A 22,224-nucleotide genomic window follows, 5' to 3' on the forward strand; every position below is an offset into this window, starting at 1 on the left:
TTAAGTAGAATGTTTGCCATATTGTTTTGTTACACCATTACCTACTGGACTCATAAGACAGTAAACTGAATCATCGCACTGCTTATCTCATAAACCTCAATCTCCTGCATATAAACCAGGCAAAAATGATCAAATTTACATCTCATTATTATGCTCAGTAATTTAGATATAAAAACATAAGAAAATCTTAATGTATAACTAGCATGACTTTTACTGTTTGTCTTTTTTATTCTTAAATGCTTCGCCAGCGGAGGCCAACTATCATTACTTCGTACTTCCATTTTTTACCACTTTCTTTTTGCAAAAATCAGCAGTCAGCAGTATTTACCCCGAAGGTAATAGGTGACAGAATGTGAAATTTGCAATCAAGAAAAATGCCCTTGGTGAGTCAGCAATTCCGCCCTCGGAAAATGGCTCTTCCCTAATAAATACGATATTACGTTCAGTGAAATGCAAATGTAGGACATTTTTCTTCTTCCCCCGCGGCGCGCGCGGTTGTCGAGATCCGGCGGAGTTAGCGCTTCCGCGTGTAACATCCACGGCAGCCACGCCATGTCGTTGAAGAGGGGCACATCACTCTTCTTCAGGTTATAAAGGGTATTTAAGCAACTGTAAATAGGCACTTACCGCTAGCGGTTGATTTTTCGCACTCCAGCAGAGTGGCTTGAAGGATCCTTTGCGCGTTACGTACTGGAAACTTTTGAAGTTGTTCCGCCAGTCGTAAGAGATGAGTCGCGTCTCGAGCGTCATGCCGGAAAGTTCCGCCGGGGACGCGATTCGGACCGGATTGGAGCCGCTGTTTTGTTTCGCAGGAAGAAAAATCATATTTGACACGTTAATTAATCGTCACTTACGCATGAAATGTTTTATTATATGTTGATGAGCTAGAAAAACAGTATTTTTTACTTACGGAACCAGTTCGTTAATTCCCAGCGAATGCAGTACAGTCGGCAGGCTCGGTAATGAGTGGCACGTGGTCAGTTCTTTTTGCCGCGGGAAATAAAGCGTCAACACTAGGCAGGTTTCCTCTCTGGTGGTCAAGCCGCCCAGCGTAATCGCAGCCCTTCCCGAGCTGTCATAGATACACTCGGCAATTAGACGGTCCCCTGGAAGTACCCGAACGGGAGAGTTCAGCCTTCGATACTCCTGATAGTTATAGTCCGTATTCCGGTCGTGCGCTATCGGTAATAATTCCTCCCGATACCGAATTTGACGAAGCTTAATTTGCCGTCCAATTTGATGTGTCCGCATCATAACAGCGAATATATTGATTCCATCTCTTGGGAAAGCTCGCTGGGTACATTCGCCAACGCAGTGTCCCTCGGAAACGACGTGCTCCTGCCCGGGTGGAATGATGTGCCTCCAATTTGGATCCATTCCTACGGACAGCACTCCTGCATCATGGTTTCGCAACGCACTCGTATAGTATATTTTCAGTCCAGAATTGTCCACCATCACCTTGCTTTTGACGGAGTTTGTGTTACTTTCGCCAAACTCTACACTGCTGCTGTAGTGCGTCTCCATCAAATAGAAACGCGCCTGATTCGAATCCAGCGGATAACCGGCCTCGGTTGGAAACGAAAAACCCTACAAATGTCAGAAAAGAATGAAACAAAAACGGCTTGCTTAGTTCAATCTGCGCCCTGGTTGGTAATAAAATTGTGACTGTCATTGTGGCTGCCGTCCATCGTAGCCTTTTTGCTACGGGGCGTAACCGCAAATAAAGGATCCATCAGAAATCAATAACTCAAAATTATATTTATTGCCCACTGGCAACCGGCATTCCAACGCATTGAGCGGGATTGAACCTGCAAGAGAACAGATTTTTACTGCCCAGAAGCTTCACCCCGAATCGGGAAGGGTTTCACACAAAGAGCGAGCAACCAAGCGGAGCCATTCTGAGCCAGGCGAAATGCAAAACAAAACAGGAGATGTCGTAAAAAAAGTTAAACTCGGTTTTATCAAGTATAATAGACCAGAGCGCTGGCTGCGGCGCGGTTGCCGCCGCAGGTCCATTGTTGGGAAATGACGATAAAGAATTCGGAAAACTTGTTTCAGTTCTAGTTTTATAGCGCTTTGATTGGAAACATAAATATTTTATTGAACATCTGTTACTCGCGTCTTCGATGGGTGCAGAAAAAATGCTAGCTTTGGGTTGTGTCATGTTTGAAACAGGATTTCAAAGCTATGAGTTGGAAAGCTCTAAGCTTACACTTTTACGTTGAATCAAACATGACATAGTAGGAGGAAAACGTAAGCTGAGTGGATCACCATGAATTGAGTGATTTTGGATTTTAATTTTCCTGCGAAGATAGGTATTTTTATTGAGTAATATTTCGTCAGGTATGCCGATTACATTGGATAAACTTGGTCTTTTAATTGAAGTTAGATTAGTCGAAATAAAGGTCCATGTAATGTCCATGTAAAGGTCCAATGGTTCAATAGCTTTTGCTTTTATTGTTGCTTTACAATTATACGACTTTCTTCTATTACAGTTCGTTTCATAGCATCACTTTCTCGCATATGTTTCTGATAGCCATCAGCACCATATGCACATGAGTAACTTCTAATCATTGTATCGTGCTACAGCAGACAGACTGGAGGGTTCGGATTTTTATTAAAAATATTTCTGTTGTTTTTCCTCTCTCGTCTTTTGGGAGCAACAGGAAAAATGTAGGCTGTCTATATTTTAGACAGACAATATAAATCACTGGTGCAGCCTCCAACATTTCACTTACAGGTGTCGTCATTAAATTTATTTTTACATTTTGAAATAACTTTCCATAATACCCTTTCATTTGAATTAGAGAATACTTATTTTGGTCTTTACAGTGATTATTACATCCTTTCATAGGTTCAGAGAACGACAGCATCCATGCTTCAAAAAGATAGATGGCACCGTATCACTCAAAAACTCATGGCTCAGAATCGCCAAATATTGTAGTAAAATAATTAGATTATATTAAATGAAAACCGCTTGCTACCGAAAGATCCTAGGACTTTATAAAATAGGAATTATCTCTTAAAATGATAGATGATAGTGATCAAAATATTTTAATAATTAGAAAATCAAACACCAATCTCTGAATTTACCACTCAGATGCATAATTGGCTGTGTGTCGGACAGACTAACTGTAAAGTACCCACAAGGGGGGGGGGGGGGGGAGGGCGGGCAAAGGACGTGAGTATGAATGCAAATTCTACCAGAGCTCCGGAATCGCCTGCACGATTCTTCATCTAGCTTGGTACACATATGTTCTTTGACATAAAAGAATCAGCGCAGGGGGGAGGGTTGCAGGAAGTAAGGGCAATCTCTTACAAGGGGCTGAGTACTTGGACTACAAGAGGGGGTATCTGAAAGAGGGTTAGGACGACCATTGACAACAGGGAGATTTGCTCGCTTTGTAGAGATTATCCGTTATGTGTTCGACAGGGTACCCTTTTCAGCTTTCAAAGTACGAAATTCTAAAGTTTTCTTTGATCAAGGATACTGAAACTCTGTGACATCTAAGAACTAGTTGAATTGCAACTTTTCATAAAATAAGCTTACATGTAGCACTTAAAAGGGTGGAATGGGGGGGCTTCGAATTTTTTTACCCCTTAAGTGCTCGACAAGGGTACCCGGGTACCCACAAATTGAAACGCTTGTAACTTTGGCAATTTTTGACCGATTCGGACACTTTTACCACCAAAAGATTCAAGAACTTATCCACTTCCAGTGTGGTTATAACAGAGCCGGAAGTGGTTCATCTGGTTCCCGGAAATCCGGCAGTCCGAGGATGTGTTCCGGAATTAAAGCACTTTTTATATTTTTGGATGTAATTATAGTAATATGGGTGTCCAAAGTTCTTCCATTACTCCGACAGGTCATTCTTCATTGTTTTAAGACAATACAATGATATATCCTCGGAATGGCCATTCTGCGGCAAGTTCCCGTGGGACCTCCTGTGGCCAAAAATCTGTTTGGTTTGCAACACTGGCAATATGGGTGTCTAAATTCATGAAATTACTCCAGAAGGTCATTTATGATTATTTTGATTCTATCTGATGATTTTGCCACGGCATGGCCATTCCGGAACATATTCCCGTGGGGCTTCACAGTTGTCCAAAACCAAAAATATGTGCGCATTAGAGTTTTGAGTGGGAAAACTTGATTTTAGGTTTATGGAACCTTTGGAAGAGTTTCTTGAAATTAAAAGTTCTATCGTATGGTGAAATTCAAATTTTGAATAATCCCCCTAAAAGTGAAATAAAAAATTTATTTTTCTGCAGCTTCAATATAACACATTGATGAGTTCTGCAAAGTTTTAGAGCATATTATTACAAGAAATTTAACTGAAGACCGTAACCTTCTATCTCTTCAGCGAAGATAGAAAAGTCTTATTTCTTATATGTGAATCTTCAAAATCAGTTTTTCTATTTTAGCTTTTTTTGTAGTTGTTGTATGATTTTTTCATGTTCTATAAAGTTGTACAAATAGTAAAAATAAACAATTTTGCCGAATATAGTATACCTCTATCTTTGCTTATTTAGGAGCTGTAAAACTTTTGTTATAATAAATACCCTAAATCTGACCCCGAATTACTCAACTATGGACAAACAGATACAAATTACATTACATGAATCTGAGACTAAATAAAAAACTACAAAAAGTCAGGAAGTTTCATTTGTATCCGTCTGCGCATAGTCGCGTAATTGGGGATCAAAGTTAGGGTATTTATTATAACAAAAGTTTTACAGCTCCTAAATAAGCAAAGATAGAGGTATACTACATTCGGCAAAGTTGTTTATTTTTACTATTTGTACAACTTTATAGAACTTGAAAAAATCATACAACAACTACAAAAAAAGCTAAAATAGAAAAACTGATTTTGAAGATTCACATATAAGAAATAGGACTTTTCTATCTTCGCTGAAGAGATAGAAGGTTACGGTCTTCAGCAAAATTTCTTGTAATAATATGCTCTAAAACTTTGCAGAACTCATCAATGTGTTATATTGAAGCTGCAGAAAAATAAATTTTTTATTTCACTTTTAGGGGGATTATTCAAAATTTGAATTTCACCATACGATAGAACTTTTAATTTCAAGAAACTCTCCCAAAGGTTCCATAAACCTAAAATCAAGTTTTCCCACTCAAAACTCTAATGCGCACATATTTTTGGTTTTGGACAACTGTGAAGCCCCACGGGAATATGTTCCGGAATGGCCATGCCGTGGCAAAATCATCAGATAGAATCAAAATAATCATAAATGACCTTCTGGAGTAATTTCATGAATTTAGACACCCATATTGCCAGTGTTGCAAACCAAACAGTTTTATGGCCACAGGAGGTCTCACGGGAACTTGTCGCAGAATGGCCATTCCGAGGATATATCATTGTATTGTCTTAAAACAATGAAGAATGACCTGTCGGAGTAATTGGAAGAACTTTGGACACCCATATTACTATAATTACATCCAAAAATATAAAAAGTGCTTTAATTCCGGAACACATCCTTGGACTGCCGGATTTCCGGGAACCAGACGAGCCACTTCCGGCTCTGTTATAACCGCACTGGAAGTGGATAAGTTCCTGAATCTTTTGGTGGTAAAAGTGTCCGAATTGGTCAAAAATTGCCAAAGTTACAAGCGTTTCAATTTGTGGGTACCCGGGTACCCTTGTCGAGCACTTAAAGGTGTTTTTTTTGTCGAACACATAACGGTTATCTAAAAGAAGACAGATTTAAAAGTGGCTGGGCGATAACAGGAGGGGGTCCGACTAAGGGAGTAGATACATTCAAATGAAGAAAAAGGGGTCTGTTTCATGTATTATGAGAACTTTCGTTACAATAACAGATGCACAAGTGGCTAAGAGACAAAGGGGCCCCGAGTAAGATCAGACAATCAGAGTTATGGATATTGAAAAACCGCTATCATAGCATTCTCTATGAGAAAAGGTCATATCTGCAATCTAGATGTTTTCATCTAGGAGAGCACCATCTTTTACATTACGAAAGAGCACATCTGCATCCCAAAGCGTCCATTAACCTTCACCAGTCTTTTGTGAATTTCAGTTTTGACCCTGCCAGACTCATATAGCTGGATTTAATTGTATAGGCATCATCAGATCATTTCTGTTAATTTTCTTGCCACAGCAAATAGTGCGTGATACTCGCAATCCGATGTATTAGCGCTGTAGTTCAAAGTTAGGTCTGCATCCAGAATAGCTCCCATGTTCATAACTCTACTTATTGAATAAGTCTTATTCTCTCTATGGTATTTCCATCCAAGTTGTACTGGAATGTGATCAAATTAGAACAGTATGATAACGTTATTGTAGCACATTTTGACGTAGGACTACGTCTTTGTTTACTATACTGGGACTGGGTAGCATTTTGTGAAAACGAAAATAGAAGTGTAACGTTTGAATGAAAGATTTCAAATGCTAATAACTACTAAACTACTGAACGAAACTGAACTATTCATATGTCGTTGGATAGATAAAATAACCAGCAATTTTTAAGAGGGGTAAGAGAGCAATTTTAAGGAGGACGTAAGAGGGGGGGCTCCCATACAAATGAAATACAAATATCCTCATAACTCTAAAACTAATCAAGCAAATGAAACCAAATTTGGCATGTGGGGGTTTTAGAAGACAGGAATTTTTTCTATCGTATAATGAGACCAGTCCGTCTTTTAACAAGGGGGGGGTAGGATTTTTCTATGGTGGATTAGAATCCTTGCTTTCTTTAAGAAAGAGAGATCCCATACAAATGAAATACAAATTTCTTCATAACTCGAGAACTAATCAAGCAAATGGCACCAAATTTGGCGTGTGGGGTTTTTTGGGGCCATGAATTTATTTTGAATTTATTTATTTTATGATGCTTTGAGATCCCTCACCCCTGTGGTAGGAGGATAATTCATTACCAATTCAACCTTTATGATGGACACAAGTGATTTTCAAAAGAAATTTCTATGTCTCAAAGGTTGCAGGCGTTGTACTTATGAACCCCCGTCCACGTATTTTCAAAGCCACCATTGCATTGAATGAAGAATTGAATCTGAATATTTCGCTCTTCTCTTTTAAACATTCACGTAAACAATGGGACTCACAGATTCTTATAAATATACATATGCCAGAAATGCAATTTACATTCATCCTTATTCTGCGAGGCGAGTGACGTGACTATTTTGGATTTGCCGCGAATGAGGTGACAATTGTCACCTAGATGACTCGCTTTGTCACCTAGGTAACACGGTTTGTCACTTAGGTGACAGGGGTTTGTTACCTAGGTGACACGGTTGTCACCTAGGTGACTCGACTCGCCGTAGCGAGTCACGGCGAGTGACAATTATCGGATTGAGTCATATGACTCGCAGAATAAGGGCAATTGTCTTTGATCTGATGATCTGATATAGTCCTACGTCACCCTTTCGTACAACATTTAGGGCTGTATACCTTGAAGTTTTTTGTGATTGTTTTGTAATTTACATATTGAACAGGAATGCTATGAAATTTTCAGATCACTTTAAAGTTGCAAACAATCCCTCTTTCTTGCTTACTGGATTAAATAACTTCGCATCGTTAGTATAAATTAATTTGAAAGCATTGCCAATTACAGTGGATAGTTCATTCGTGGGATGAACAAAAGTGATCCCTAATGTCTACCTTGCGGAGTCGCTGACAACAGCATTAGGTTCGGAGTGAGGTTTCTATCGATCCTTTTTTACTACAACAGTCAACACCACCGTCATTTAATGTTTTACCTTCCATTTTGTGCTGGAACTCGAACGCTATGCATAGTATCTCAATACTTCACAGCAGCCATACCTCCGATTGTACAGCAAAACTGATGCGTCTGATCGTCTCTTAACATTTTCGTTTCGATCAAGTTTCCTTTACCGTTTGGGACAACGAATGACTGTAAAACAGCCAACTGGTCGGCTGTTACCACTAGTAATGGTAAATAACCATCACGCTATTGCATGATTCAATGTCACGAAAATATAGGAGGGCCCGTAGCCGCAAGGTTACCGAGTCTGCTTTGACAAGCGAGTGGTCGTGGGTTCGAATCTTAGTAGAATCAAGTCATTCGATGTCAAATGACTTTAGTATGAATTTATTCTCAGGCCCCTCATTTACGCTTCCTTCCCCAAGCAACAATGCTAGTTTTACTGTACTCTTATTGCGGTTTTCAAGACCAATTTTGGTCTTAAATGCCATCATAAGAATGTAATAAAACCCAAATTGTTACTTGGGTCTTGCTGAATTCTACATATTTACCTACTGAAGCCTTTTGACAATACAAAAGTCCCTCCTATAGTTAAGTGTACTGGTCAGAGGAACGAAGAAGTCCTCGCCACGGACGGCTATAATATGGGATAGTGCTGGCAGTGAGGAATAAGTGGGTAAAGTAGATTTAAACTTTGAAGGAAGGGTAAACTCCAATACACATAAGCACGCATAAAATTTAATTAGCATATCGCTCACTCAATAGCGATTATAGCAAAAAGAAATTCAGTGCAGGTCATACAGCAAACACCCGGGCGATATTACAATATATCAACTATACTGGTCGCAGCAATAAGTCCACACATGAAAAAAAAAATCACAAAAATATAGCCACTAGGTACATGGGCACGGCCGAAACACGTCGGACATCGTCGGATGAGCAATTTACTTGCGCTTGTCGTGTACTTTTACCATAGGTTGATGATTTGGAAAGAAGAACCGAAACGGAAATTGGTTTCTCTTGGACTGTGGCACCGTACTGTGCAACAGGCAGCCAACAAAGACTAAGCAGAGAAGCCAGATCTACGGAAATCTACGGATTTATCAGGTTTTTTGAGCCTCAAATACATATCCTTAGCCAAAATCTTCGGATTTTTTCACATTTCTAAGGAATTCTAAGGAACCACCATAACTCCGGAACGCCTGGATGGTTTTTCGTCAAACTTGACATACATGTTTCTTGTCGTAAAAGAATCGGCATAGAGTAGCTGACGAAGGGAGGAAGGTCGAAATAAGGAAAGTTTTGTTTGCTTGTTTTGTTTTGTTTGATAGTATATGTACAAGTGGTTGAAAGACACGAGGTGGTCTGAAAGGGAAAGGGCTAGAGCGGTCGCAATAGCTTTAAATTAGGCAAATGTATTGTTCTTTCTTTATAGGCAGTTGACAAGCGAGGAGAGATGTCAAATTAGGGGAAAGTAAGTAAGTAAGAATAAGATCGGGCACTCAGTTATTATAATGCATAAGTCATAAAACGGTCGGCATTTGAAATCCAAAAGGTGCCTTCCGATTCATTTGAATGTTTAAAAATCTTCATATTGCAGATGCTTTTCAATTGAGTTGGTCTAATAGGGAATCGAATGTGTATTCTGAATTTGCTAAATATTGATTACTGGTTTCAACTGGAAGGAAACCCCGATATTTTTGGATATCTTAATCTTGAGGTTCATAAAATCTTAAAATTCTATAATGATTCTAATGGAATGGGACGGTTCGAATATGACGTCCATAAAATTTCTGCTCTTTAGACTCCTCCCTCTATCCGATTTTGTCACAAATCAAAAAGTACCCCCCTAAAAAGCATGTTAAAAGTAAAAGGTGGTTAATAAAACTTGCCTAACCTTTTAAGAGTTTAGTGTACGATTCATACATAAAAGAAAACAGTTGCGTTTATTCTCGGAAAATTTAAATTAAAATTTCCTGATTTTGAAAGATAAAATGAGCACCCAAGAGTTTTTTTTAACAAAATAACAAGAAGATTTCACGTATTTTGGTATTTTTCTCCGCCCGGCGAGTAGACTTTTTACGGATTTTTTATCGAATTGCCGACTTGTTTATAATTTTTAACATTTATTTCTACGGCGCTTGATTTATGAACTACACACCAGGACCCAGACAACGTGGTCTTCTATTGCAAATCGTCACTAATTTGAAGCGAAGGCAAGAGAGAATCAGTTTTATTTATTTGTTTCGCCGATGTTGAACTTTATAACGAACTTCTAAAACCAAAATAAATTTAAGAGTAATAAATGATTGAAAAACTAAAGTTTTGTAGTCTTTTTCCTTTTGCCCAAACCCCCTCCCCCTCTGTCACAGTCTGTTACAAATTTGACACTCCCTCCCATAAACTGTAGACGTCATTATTGAATGATCCCTATGGCTTTTGTTGACAGCACATATCATACAGTTAAAAAAATCGTCACGTCGCATCCACGTGAAAAATCCTGTAAACTTCTGCACAGAAATTAACATCAACTTCATGTACTAGTTAATGGAAAAGTTGGTAAAATTTACCGGGATCGCACGCAAACTGGTTAGTATGAGTGCGAGTTACCAATAATTCACATGAAAATTACATGAAAAGTGTGATGGATGAGAATTACATATGTTTTCACGTAAACTTGACGTGCCGATTTTGTTGGGTGTCTTTATTTACTCGGTTTATTTTTATGATTTTAGCATTAAAATGGATTTTTAATGACGATTTTCGAATTAACACGGTTTTTTACATCATTTTTCGAGTTAACGCGGTTTTTTGACGTAGGACTACGTCTTACTTTAATAGGGTGGCATGCTGCGAATACAAATATAGTAATATTCGCCATGATTGTACAACATTACGCCGAATATCATTTTGCGAAAAACCTTGCCAAATTTGGTTCCATTTGCTTGATGAGTTCTCGAGATAAGAGGAAATTTGCATTTCATTTGTATGGAAGCCCACCCTCTCAAAGGGGAGATGGGTCATAACTCGCTTTCTAAAGAGGAGAGAGGTTTCAATTCACCATAGAAAAAAACTTGCCTCCAAAACCACTTACATGTCAAATTTGGTTCCATTTGCTTGTTTAGTTCTCGAGTTATGAAGAAATGTGTTTTTCATTTGTATAGGAGCCCCCCTCCTAAAGTGGGGAGAGGTCCTTATTCATCATAGAAAAAATTCTTGCCTCCAAAAACACCCACACGCCAAATTTGGTTCTATTTGCTTGATTAGTTCTCGAGTTATGAGGAAATTTGTATTTCATTTGTACAGGAGCCCCCCCTCTTAAAGTGGTGAGGGGTCCTAATTCACCATAGAAAATTTTCTTGCCCTCGAAAACCTTCACATGCCAAATTTGGTTCTATTTGCTTGCGAGTTATGAGGAAATTTGTATGAAAGCCCCCCCTCTTAAAGGGGAAAGGAGTTATAAATCCCCTTATAAAGAGGGGAGGGGTCTCAATTTACCATAGAATAAATTCTTGTCACCGAAAACACCCACATGTCAAATTTTGTTCTATTTGCTTGATTAGTTCTCGAGTTATGCAGAAATTTGTGTTTCATTTGTATGGGAGCCCCCCTCTTAGTGGGGGCGGGGTCTCTAACCATCACTAAAACCTTTCCTGGCTACGAAAACCTCTACATGCAAATTTTCACGCCGATTGGTTCAGTAGTTTTCGATTCTATAAGGAACATACGGACAGACAGACAGATAGACAGACAGACAGACAGACAGCAATCCTTTTTTATAGGTATAGATTTACTATTTGATGGGGCTTTCAACCGTTGGTTGGTTCGCCCCAAAAAGTTTCTGCCTTTGTTTCAAGGTAAAATGATTATTATCTGGCTAAAACAAAAAGAAACAAACGGGTGCTGTGAATAAACACCTTTAACCTCCACTGTCTTTTCACTAATAGAAAAGTATGAACCAGGGACCGCGAAATCTAGACATATTTACTTTTACAGACAAGTTCGAGAAAGTTCGAGTGAGTTCATTTGACCAAAACATCAAGAAACAATCATCTGCCCTAAACAAAGGCATGAGCATCAGATTTCACATGAAAATAGGTATCTTACGGCGAAAAAAGATTACTCTATCCAAGAGCAATCTAGAGATATGGTTTTATTTTTGAAGAGATGTTACTTTATACCGAGAAACTAATGGTATTTATTTGGCCAAAACTGCTGAAATCCCACCACTGAAATCCATGAATTTTTATGATTTTCTGAGTTAAAGTTAACTAGAGTAATTCTATTCGGTACACATTTAATTTACATACGATAAAAAAACACTTGACTCGAAATACTGTAGTTCGGCCTCAACGCTAGTAAATAACTTGCAAACGTATAAGAATAGTTCCTCGTGAAACGTGAAAAACACTGCAAGCCGGCACCCAGAAGCAAAATATTGCACCAGTAAACAAGTGAAAACGACATCAAAGCTGTAAACTGTAATCGATTCCCGGAATTAACCTACCTCCGATCCCCGGGTCCAGGCGGCCACGATCGAATTGCACGTCAGTATCGATCGGTCAGCCTGGTAGCAAGGTCGTCCGTTCTCCCGGGACATGATTTCCAGCTCTGGCGATGAGCCTTGGCACTCGTGCAGAATGATATGATTCAGGTACGGCACACTGGAAGCCGAATCGAAGACCGGTTCGTACTGTAACGAGAGAAACGAAAGCAGAAGAAATAAAAACAGATAAATAAAACCGGAACAGCGAAAGGTCATAAAAACATACATAACAACATCGCGTTCGAGCATATGTAAAAATTCAGAATGGAATGCAATGTGTATCTACCCGTCACTTACCGACCGACGAGCAATGCATTCTGATTTCCGGCCGAGATTTCCACTGGATGTTACCTACTACCTTCCCCCCAGCCCGCTTCGAAATGGGTGGTGGTGGGTGGTACAGACAGAAGTGCTCTTATGCGCAGACTAATGGTTTGCTTTCTGATTCTCTGATTGATATGTTTAAAATGGTACATTCGTTTTATTTGATCAATTTTAAATTGCCAGAGTAATCTGGTTGCCGCGCTGTCATGGGTATGCTGCCGGTCGGTCGGTACCGTGAATTGAGCGTTTTCGCAATTGAAATAATCCACGTTGCACAACACCTTTGCTTCCACTCCACTCCACTACACTCGACCGCCGCAACGCTCGGAACGGATCGAAATCGCGTTCGTTCTTTGAGGTAGGTCGATGCGGATCCGTTCAACCGTAGGCCCTTCGATGGCGAATGGCTCTGACGGTGGAAAAAAAAAATCGCCGACTATCGTTTTCATTTAATTACATTTTATTTACATTCTCGTGATTTTGCAATTAAAAATATTTAACAGCAAACAAACGAATGAGAATTTCGCCGCGCACCGTTTCCAACTCACTTTTTATTTCACGATTGATGGTGACGGGTTTCCCATCGGGTAGCGGACAAGCCACGGACGAAAGGAGGATGGAACGGCAAACTTCACTATTGTCGCTTATGTTGCTTGGCTGCCGAGAACAACAGTAGGTACCAGGCAGCCAAGTTCGGTGGATGGAGCGCGGCCGGCCGTGGTCTGAAGTCTGCAACAGATTATATCTCGGAGTCACGTGCAGGTTGAAGCATTGTTGATTCGCAAACGAGGACACGACACGGGCTGCACGGGGGTTGCTGCACTCTCGTCAGAGCGATGCGATGGGCCTTTTTGTGCCACGGCCGCCGCTTCGGTGGCATTGCATTGTATGGGAAGAAATACGACCATTGCACTCGGCTAGCTCGGTTGGTTGGTACCAATAATTAAAATGGCAACCTACATGTATGAAGCGAAAGCAAAGGCGAGGCTGAGCGGTCCGCTCCAGCCGGCAGCGGCACCCCCAGTGCAGTCCCAGTGCAGTCCCAGTGCAGTGCTCCCATCTGTAATGTGCAAGTGCTGCTGATTGCAATCTGTCTGCCTCGTGTCGCCGTCGTCGTCGTCGTCGGTTCGCTTCTAGTCCCGGTGCATAATGTATTTAGGATTAAAACGGTTGACTGGAAAACGTTTATTGGCAGGAATGTAGAGTAGAGCCACGATTAGGAATGTTTCGATTGGCGAATGCGAAACTTTGATGGCCTTGGCCAGTACAGTATGAATTTTTTGCGGTGGTCTAATATTAGTTTGGACTTTACTGCAATAATGTGATTATTTTTTACATTCAATTTGATATAAATAATAATTATAATTTTTTTATTTCACAAAAAGCCAGCCCCAAAGTGCATCCCTGTCTGCAAAACGTCACAGTTTGTGGGTTGTTGAAGAGTGAAGCGCAAATTTTTCGTTATTGTGAGAAATTGCCCGATAGCGACGGGAACTCGCCACCACCCCACTGCACCGTAGTACCTCTTTGGTTTTAAACCCCGCGCACCTGTCCACCTGGGGGTAAACTGCATCGCAGTCAGTCAGTCAGCTAGTGGCCGTGGAAATGGAACACCGGTGGCATTTATTTATTTCCCCACCACCGCAGCGTGTCCGCGACCAACAACCGCTGGGGAAAAAACGTTTGAATGTTGTATTAAATTTAATTGAATGTGTTCGATACACACGCTGCTGGAAGCAGTACAAAATCGTTCTTTTGAAACATTTTACTAGGATGCAAAGTGGGTCTCTCGGTCCGTTGGTTTCTCCTATTGCGGTCGGTGCTCCGAGTCGGGCGAGATTTAAACCGACGGATTGTCTGTTAATTAACGATTTAATTGTGAAACAATGCAATGCGCGATTCGGAGAAACACAGTTCCAGCCGATATATGGCGATAAAATGAGAATGAAACCCGATTTTCCGGATCGCATTCCATCAGCCCACCTTTGAAACGTAACACAGCAAAATACAATCTTTCACCGTTTAATGAATGCCAACCGTTAGGTTGAATTACTGAAATGTTCAACAAATACGGATTCGAAATCAACGGAACTTTGACAATAAGCGTCTCATTGTGGGTTCGTCTATCCTGTCTACCCTATTTGGTTCCCCTTTTACGCTCTGTCCGTTACTTTATTTAAGTGAAATCCCACCCTCTCCAGACATGCAACCGATTTTCCAGACCACACTACAAAGAAACTATTTCCTGGCATTCGCTGGACGACCGGCAGAACCACCGTACAAACCAAACACAACGCTTAGCGCCATTATCTTAAAACAACACCCATCAGAAGTACCTCGGTCACCGCCGTCATCATTGTTATCATTTGTCCTTCTCGTATATACGCTGCCCCGTCAGTAAGTCCATCGGCACTGGACCATATCGCTTCATGCATAATTCCTGGCTCCATCAGCAACGTCGTCACATGGTAAGCAGCAGGACCAACATCGTTTGCGATGAAAACCGGAAAAAAGTACCGATGTTTAGATTCAAATGGAAAAGTTTCATTCGGGTACTACCTGCCTTTCCGCTTTCAACCACTTCTCGACCGAGTCCCGGACGAGGACGAGGTTTAGTGATCTCTTACGGTCACCGATTCGAAAAAAAGCACCGAAAGGCAATTTCTCGTCCCAAGTTCAGACTGCGTCTACAACAGTACTACTGTGCTCAGATTCGAACGATACCGATGATGAGAATGACGATCATTGTAATGATAATGATGGTGATGATGATGACGATGATAGTGATGACACAGTCTGCCTCATTCAAAGTCGAAAAGGGAGGAAAAACTTCGACTGACAGGGAACCAACATGCAAATTCGTCGAAAATGCAACCGGAAGGCTCTAAATTGTGTACAGCACACCCGGCCGCATCCACCACCGAGAGGAGCACTTTCTGCTGTGTTTTGATAATCCACCCTTTTCCGTTAGTCCGTAGTCCTCGCTCGGTAACCTGGCGAAGAGAGCTTTCCTCGATACCGAGGATGCGATGGTTCATGGGTTTTCTCCCACCCAGACGAAAGGGTTTCAATCAGCTTCTAAGAGCTCTTGCACAATTGAGAGCTGTGCTGCGAGGGCGGCAGGCAGGTGATTGCTCAGAAACTGCACCGAAATGGTTTCATTGGAACTACCAGCGACTATTACTGCAGCTGTTGTCGACGGATGACTGCTAGTGTGAGGCACACCCAAATTTTCCACAATATTATTTTTGTTTACGACGGATGGAACTGTCAGCTAATATTGCGACTTAATGGTTTTGACTTCAAATGTTTGGTATAAATTATTATTGGTTAGAGTGACGTAAGTGACTTTTCGAGACTTTTCATTCTGTCTTTCTACAAAGAAAAACAATCTTTTTATCGTAAATTCAGCGGAAGAGCAAATATAACCATCACTGGGAACTTACGTCTTCTAAGCTCGTTGCTTACAGCCCAGTAATAGCAGGGAAATAGTCCTCAGTTTATGTTTCTCGAATCATTGCATGCATTAGATTTTTAGATTAAAATCGCGTGCTTTCGAGAATCAGTGCATAAAATCGGATTGGATCCCGACGTAAAATCCATCGCACTTGACCCTGCTTCATGGCCGGCTGGATTGTTATTTAGAGGGTCGTAGAATCATCATTTTTGCGATCATCCATTGACGGTGGGAGTCTGCGGGCTCCCACCAGAGGCGAGTATTACAATAGTCATCTTGCGCTTCCTCTGCTGTACCGCTCATCTTTTCAGCATACCGATCGTAGTTCATCTAAAATATGGATTTACCATCAGAACGTGCGCGGATTGAGAACTAAAATTGATGATGCTTTCTTGGCGATCAACGACTGTAACTTCGACGTCATCATGTTTACTGAAACCGGGCTCGACGATAACATCCTTTCAGTGCAGTTATTTGGTAGTGGCTTCAACGTCTTTCGTTGCGATCGCAATTCACCGAACAGTAATAAACGTTCTTTTGGTGGTGTTTTGATTGCCGCCGCACGACAACACACGAGCTCGATCACCGAAAGTGCCCACGGTAGATGTCTGGAGCAGATTTGCGTACAAGCGATTATCAGCGGTTTGAAGCTTTTAATGTGTGCTGTATATATTCCCCCGGACAAGAGTAATGATAAAGTAATCATCGATGCACTCGTCGCTTATGTCCGCGATTTTTGTGGGAGCTACGATGATCATTGTACTACCTTAGTTTGCGGTGATTACAATCAACCCCGTATTGTTTGGGACTACAGCGAAGGTGCTATTAGGCATAATAATTCCACGACACTCTCCACTACGAGGGCCGCACTCATTGACGGCATGGATTTCCTGAATTTGAACCAGGCTATTTTACACCGTAATTCACTCTTCTGAGCGTGATGTCACAGTCGATAGGTATGTTGCTCCGTTGCTGCCGGTGGACTCACACCATCCCCCGCTGACTATTTCGCTTCTGTCTGGTATACACCATGATGCTGCTCGTTCTTACGCTATTTCTGTGATGTGTGAGTTGAATTATCGCAGGATCGATTTGGTTGCCTTTTCTGCATATATCTCTAGTATAGACTGCTTTGATTTACTGCACAGCGACAATGTTGATTGGATGGCCGAACGTTTTTGTGAAATTATTCGTTCATGGCTTAGTGACAATTTGCCAGTTGTTAGACAACCGCACTCACCTGCGTGGAGTAATTGTCTTTTGAGAGTACTGAAAAGGCAGCGAAACGCAAGTTTGCGCAAATTTCGTCGTTGGAAATCTGCTGCAACAAAAAATGATTTTAAGCGTTCTAGCGATGAATACCGTAGGTTGAATTCCAGTCTTTACAAATCGTATGTTTTGAGAAACCAAACAGATTTGCGCAGGAATCCGAAAAAAACTGGAATTTTGAAAATTCAAAACGAAAATGCCGCTCAACTACTACTGATGTGTACCTCGGTGATGAGGAATCATGCTCGGGATCTGCTGCGTGTGAGCTTTTCGTAAGGTTTTTTTCTTCGGTATTCGCCGCTGAGTCTTCTTCAGATGATAGTGCTTTGCGTGCTGCTGAAAACGTTCCCGCTGACCTTATAGATCTTGATATTTTTGAAATTACACCACAAATGATTACTACTGCTGCGAAAAAATTGAAATGTTCGTATTCGGCTGGCCAGGATGGGATTCCGGCTGTTATTTTGTGAAAAATGTGAAAAATTACCGAGGCATAACTAACTTATCGGCTGCATCCAAATTATTTGAAATAGCTGTTAGCACAGTTATTATGAGTACCACTAAGAACTACATTGATCCCGATCAGCATGTATTTGTACCTGGTCATTCCGTGACTACAAACCTTTTGGATTTCGTGTCGAACTGTATATTAGAAACCGAACGTAAAGCACAAGTTGACGTAATATATACAGATTTGAAAGCAGCGTTTGACCGTATTGATCACCTTACACTGCTAACCAAAATTTTGCGCTTGGGTGCTACTCAGCAGTTTGTCACGTGGCTGAAATCATTCCTGTGTAATAGAGTTTTACAAGACAAGCTTGGATCGGATTTATCATTTGCATTTACAAACGAATCTGGTGTACCGCAGGATAGCATTCTTGGCCCACTTCTTTTTATTATATTTTTCAATGACGCAGCTCATGCTATAGACAATGAATGTCGACTTGTTTACGTCGATGACCTCAAAATCAACTTGACGATTCGTAGCTTAGAAGATTGTTATGGTCTGCAGCTTTTATTAGATAAATTTACGACGTGGTGTAAACTGAATTCTTTGCTTATAAGCACTGTTAAATGTGAAGTAATTACTTTTTACCGAACTCAAGCGCCAATTCTCTTCGAGTATGCGATTAATAGACAAGCGCTCGAGAGAGTGGATCACTTTAATGACCTTGGCGTTATTCTTGACAGAAAGCTGACATTCGACAGGCACCGCACGGCGATCGTGTCTAAAGCGAGTAGACAATTAGGCTTCATCGCTAGAATAGGACGGAACTTCAAGGATCCTCATTGCCTGAAAGCCTTGTACTGCTCTCTTGTACGTCCGATACTGGAAAATGTATGTGTTATTGGGACCCCGCACTAGCTCGATTGGAATTTGCGGATTGAGCGTGTGCAGAGAAGATTCGTTTGTTTAGCTTTGAGCGATTTACCCTGGCGACATCCTGCCAACCTGCCCTCTTATCCGGATCGTTGCCGTTTAATTGAATTGGACACACTTGAACGACACCGCAAATTACAACAGACCTTACTTTTGACGGAAGTGCTTAACGATGAAATAGACTCCCCAAAACTGCTGTCTATGATGAACTTCCGTGTTTCACAATGTGTGCTGCGGCCATCCTCGATGCTTGTAAACCAGTTTCACCGGACGAACCTCGGTTATTTTGAACCAACAGCGTTTTGAGTGAGAATTTTTAATAGTGTTGAACATCTCTTCGAATTTGGCGAACCCATTTATGTGTTTAAAAATAGGTTAGCTAGAAGTAATTCATTTTAGTCGCTTCATTAAGACTTTTATGTCAGATGATGTACAATAAATAAACAAACAAATAAACAAATAAAGAAAATTAAATCAAAAATTAGAATTTGGAAACAATTTATCATAACAATTTATCATACCCATTATCCTTTATTACTCTTCCGACGAAATGGCAACAAGCGCATACATGTAAAAATAAGTTACAAGTTGTAACTTACAACCGACTACTGCTGTAGCGCACTTTTCCAACCTCATAAGGCTTGTTCGCGACAAAATATGGACACCCCTAAACACACACAGCTTTGGAAATACATTGAGGTGAAATTAGCAGTCATCGATTCTGTCAATTTCAAAAGCAGTTTTTTTGTTTGAAACGAAAATCTTGGACAAATTCAGCTAAATTGGTTGCCAACAAGTCTGCACTCACCCTAATGGCAAGGGTAAACTCCAAAGTTCGCCAATTTCAATTCCAACTCAACTGGTTCCATCTTGTTCTGAATCTTCTTCGTACGTCAATCAGAACGTTTTTGGCGCGGGTAAACCCGGAAACAGTATGGCCGGATGGCGAATCTATTTATTACCTATCACAAAAATACCGGCCGATTAGGTTGAAAACTCCGGACTTTCGGTTCCAGTTGGATTAAAAATCAAAGTTGAAATTGGACTAGCAATTAGATTGCTAGAAATTAGAGTTGAAATCGGACTCAAAATTGGATTTCAATATAGAGTAATTCAGACTGAAAGTATTTATTGAAATTCGACATGAAAGCAGACCTTAAACAGAATTTTTGAAGTTTTTATTTGATCTTGGAATTGAATTAGACTTGGAATGAGATTTGAAATTAAGCACAAAATTGAACTTAAAATTAGAATTGAAATTGAACATAAATTGAAATTAAATTGAACAAGAGATAAGAGATAACAATTGAACTTGACTTGGACATTAAATTAAACTTAAATTTGAACTAATATGAACTCGAAGTTTTACTTCAACCGGATTAGGATACGAAATTAGACCCGAAATTTTAGTAGGAATAGGATTGGCGAAGTAGGATTGACATTTTTCGTCTTATTCTCGTTTTACCACTTGTCCGTTCCGTTTATCCTCTTTTCAGTCCCATTTTTTACTCCATTTCCTGTTTCATTGCTCCGTTGTTCTTTGTTTCTTGTTTCATTTTTTTCTTCTTTTCACTCCTTCACTCGAGTTTTGTTTCTAATGTTTTCTCTTAGTCCCTTCGTCCCCTTAGTCCCCTGTACCGTATTCCTGGTTTTCCGTGTTTTCTTTCCTGTTCCGTTTTCGTCTTTTTGCTATTTTTTTCGTTTTTTCTCGTTTGCAGGTCGATTTTTCTTCTTTCCCTGTCTCGTTTTTTTTAGTAATTTTCTGTTCCGCTTTGACTCTTTTTTGTTTTTTTAGTTTCGGTTTTCATCTCTTTTCATTTTCGTCTATTCCGACCTTCCTGCTTTTCGTTCTTTTCTGTCACGTTCTGTTTTTCTCTTCCGATCACTTTTTGTTTTCTGTTTTTTTCTTTTTCTGTCTCGTTTTACCACTTTTTCTATTACCGTTTCTGCGTTTTCCTGCTGTTATATTTTAACCTTTTCTTTTTCTTCGAAACACGACTTGAAGTTTTACTTGAAATTGAGATGACGTATTTCGTCTTATTCTCTCACACGTTTCATGTCTTTTCTGTTCCTTTTTTTCTCTTTTCCAGTTTCGGTTTTCCATTTTTTATCCCATTTTCCTGTACTAGTTTTTGCTCTCTTTTTTTCTTCTATTTCGCGCGTTTTCTTTTTTCTGTCACGTATTTCCTATATCATTTTTCCGTTTTTCCTCGTTTATTGTCGCATTTTCAATCATTTGTTTTTCATTCATATTTTCTAATTTTCTCCCCCGTTTTCCATCGTTTCTCTTCTCTTCTTTTTTCATTTGCGATTTTTATTTTTGTCTATAACTTTTTTTCCTTCTCGTTTTTCACTTTCATCTGGTTTTCCTCTTTCAGATGCCTCGTTTTTCTCTTCTTTTTTTGTCACGTTCGTGCAGTTTTGGTTTCCTTTTTTCGGTTTTTCTTTTCTATCTCCCGATTTTCGTCTTTTTCCTTTTTCCTTTTATTTTTGGTCCGTCGTTCTTGTTTTTCTGTTCCGTTTTCTTCTTTTATATCCCGTTTGACCTTGTTTTCTCTATCGGTTTTTTCTTTCTCGCTATTCTCATTTTCCTTTATGGTTTCTCTTGTTTTCTGTTCCATTTTTTCTTTCTTGACTTGTTTTTTACCTTTTAGTTTCGCGTTTTCCCACCCTGTCTGTCACGTTTTTTCTGTGACGCCTGCCTTGTTTTATTTTCTCTCCTTTTCTCTCTTCTCTTTTATTTCTCTGCCCGCTGTTTCTTCTACCTCTTCTTTTCCAGTCTCGTTTTTCGTCCTTTTCAATCTTGGGTTTTCTCTGGTTTTCATCTTTTCTGTTTCATTTTTCGTACTTTTTTTTGTTTTTTTTTGTTTTCGTCTGTTCTTTTCTTCCTCTAATCATATCCTCCTTTTCCTTCACCGGAGGGACAAAAACTTTTTTTAATATTTGTAATGGCCTAACTTTTTTTTTGTTTTCGTCTGTTCCTTTCTTCTTCTTATCATATCTTTCTTTTCAATTACGTTCTTTTTTTCGTTTTATCCCATTTGTCTTCTATTCTTTACTTTGTTTTTCACTTTTACTGTGTATGGGTCTCAATTTTCCTGCTCCTGAATTTGCTTTTTTTCTGTTGCTCCTTTTCTATCCCGTTTTTCCTTCTTATTTGTTCCGTTTTTCTTCTTTTCTGTCCAGTTGATCCTGGTTTTCTTCATTTTCGCTATTGTTTTTCCGTTTTTTCTCTTTTTTTCCTTGTTTTTTAACAGTCTCCTCTTCTTTTACCTTCTTTTGTTTTTTCTCTCGTTTTTCCCTTTCCACTGTTTTCCCGCCTATTCTATGTCGGATTCAAATTTCACTTCAGTTCAGAAATCAGTTGTTTAAACCTAAATTAGGCTTGAAAATAAACTTAAAATTGGACTTGAAATCAGTGGTTTAAGCTTAAATCAGGCTTGGAACTATTATTCTTACGCAACTTGTTGCTACATCGTCGTAATTGCCTATTCCCCTCCTATCCAACACAAATTATTAAAAATA

The 22,224-nt window shown here is 39.9% G+C and overlaps 1 protein-coding gene across 1 annotated transcript in view; it reads right to left on the reverse strand.

Moving 5' to 3' along the window:
• The window catches only part of LOC128735340 (MOXD1 homolog 2-like), a 96,410-nt gene that overhangs the window by 15,620 nt on the left and 58,566 nt on the right, over positions 1-22,224 (reverse strand). The window contains exons 5-7 of the mRNA XM_053829830.1: positions 12,227-12,412; positions 911-1,587; positions 628-796 (exon numbers count right to left, since the gene is read on the reverse strand). Of these exons, the coding sequence (XP_053685805.1) occupies positions 628-796; positions 911-1,587; positions 12,227-12,412 (1,032 nt within the window). The remainder of the gene's footprint in view (positions 1-627; positions 797-910; positions 1,588-12,226; positions 12,413-22,224) is intronic.

Source organism: Sabethes cyaneus, chromosome 2 (assembly GCF_943734655.1).
Source record: "Sabethes cyaneus chromosome 2, idSabCyanKW18_F2, whole genome shotgun sequence".
Lineage (NCBI taxonomy): Eukaryota > Metazoa > Arthropoda > Insecta > Diptera > Culicidae > Sabethes > Sabethes cyaneus.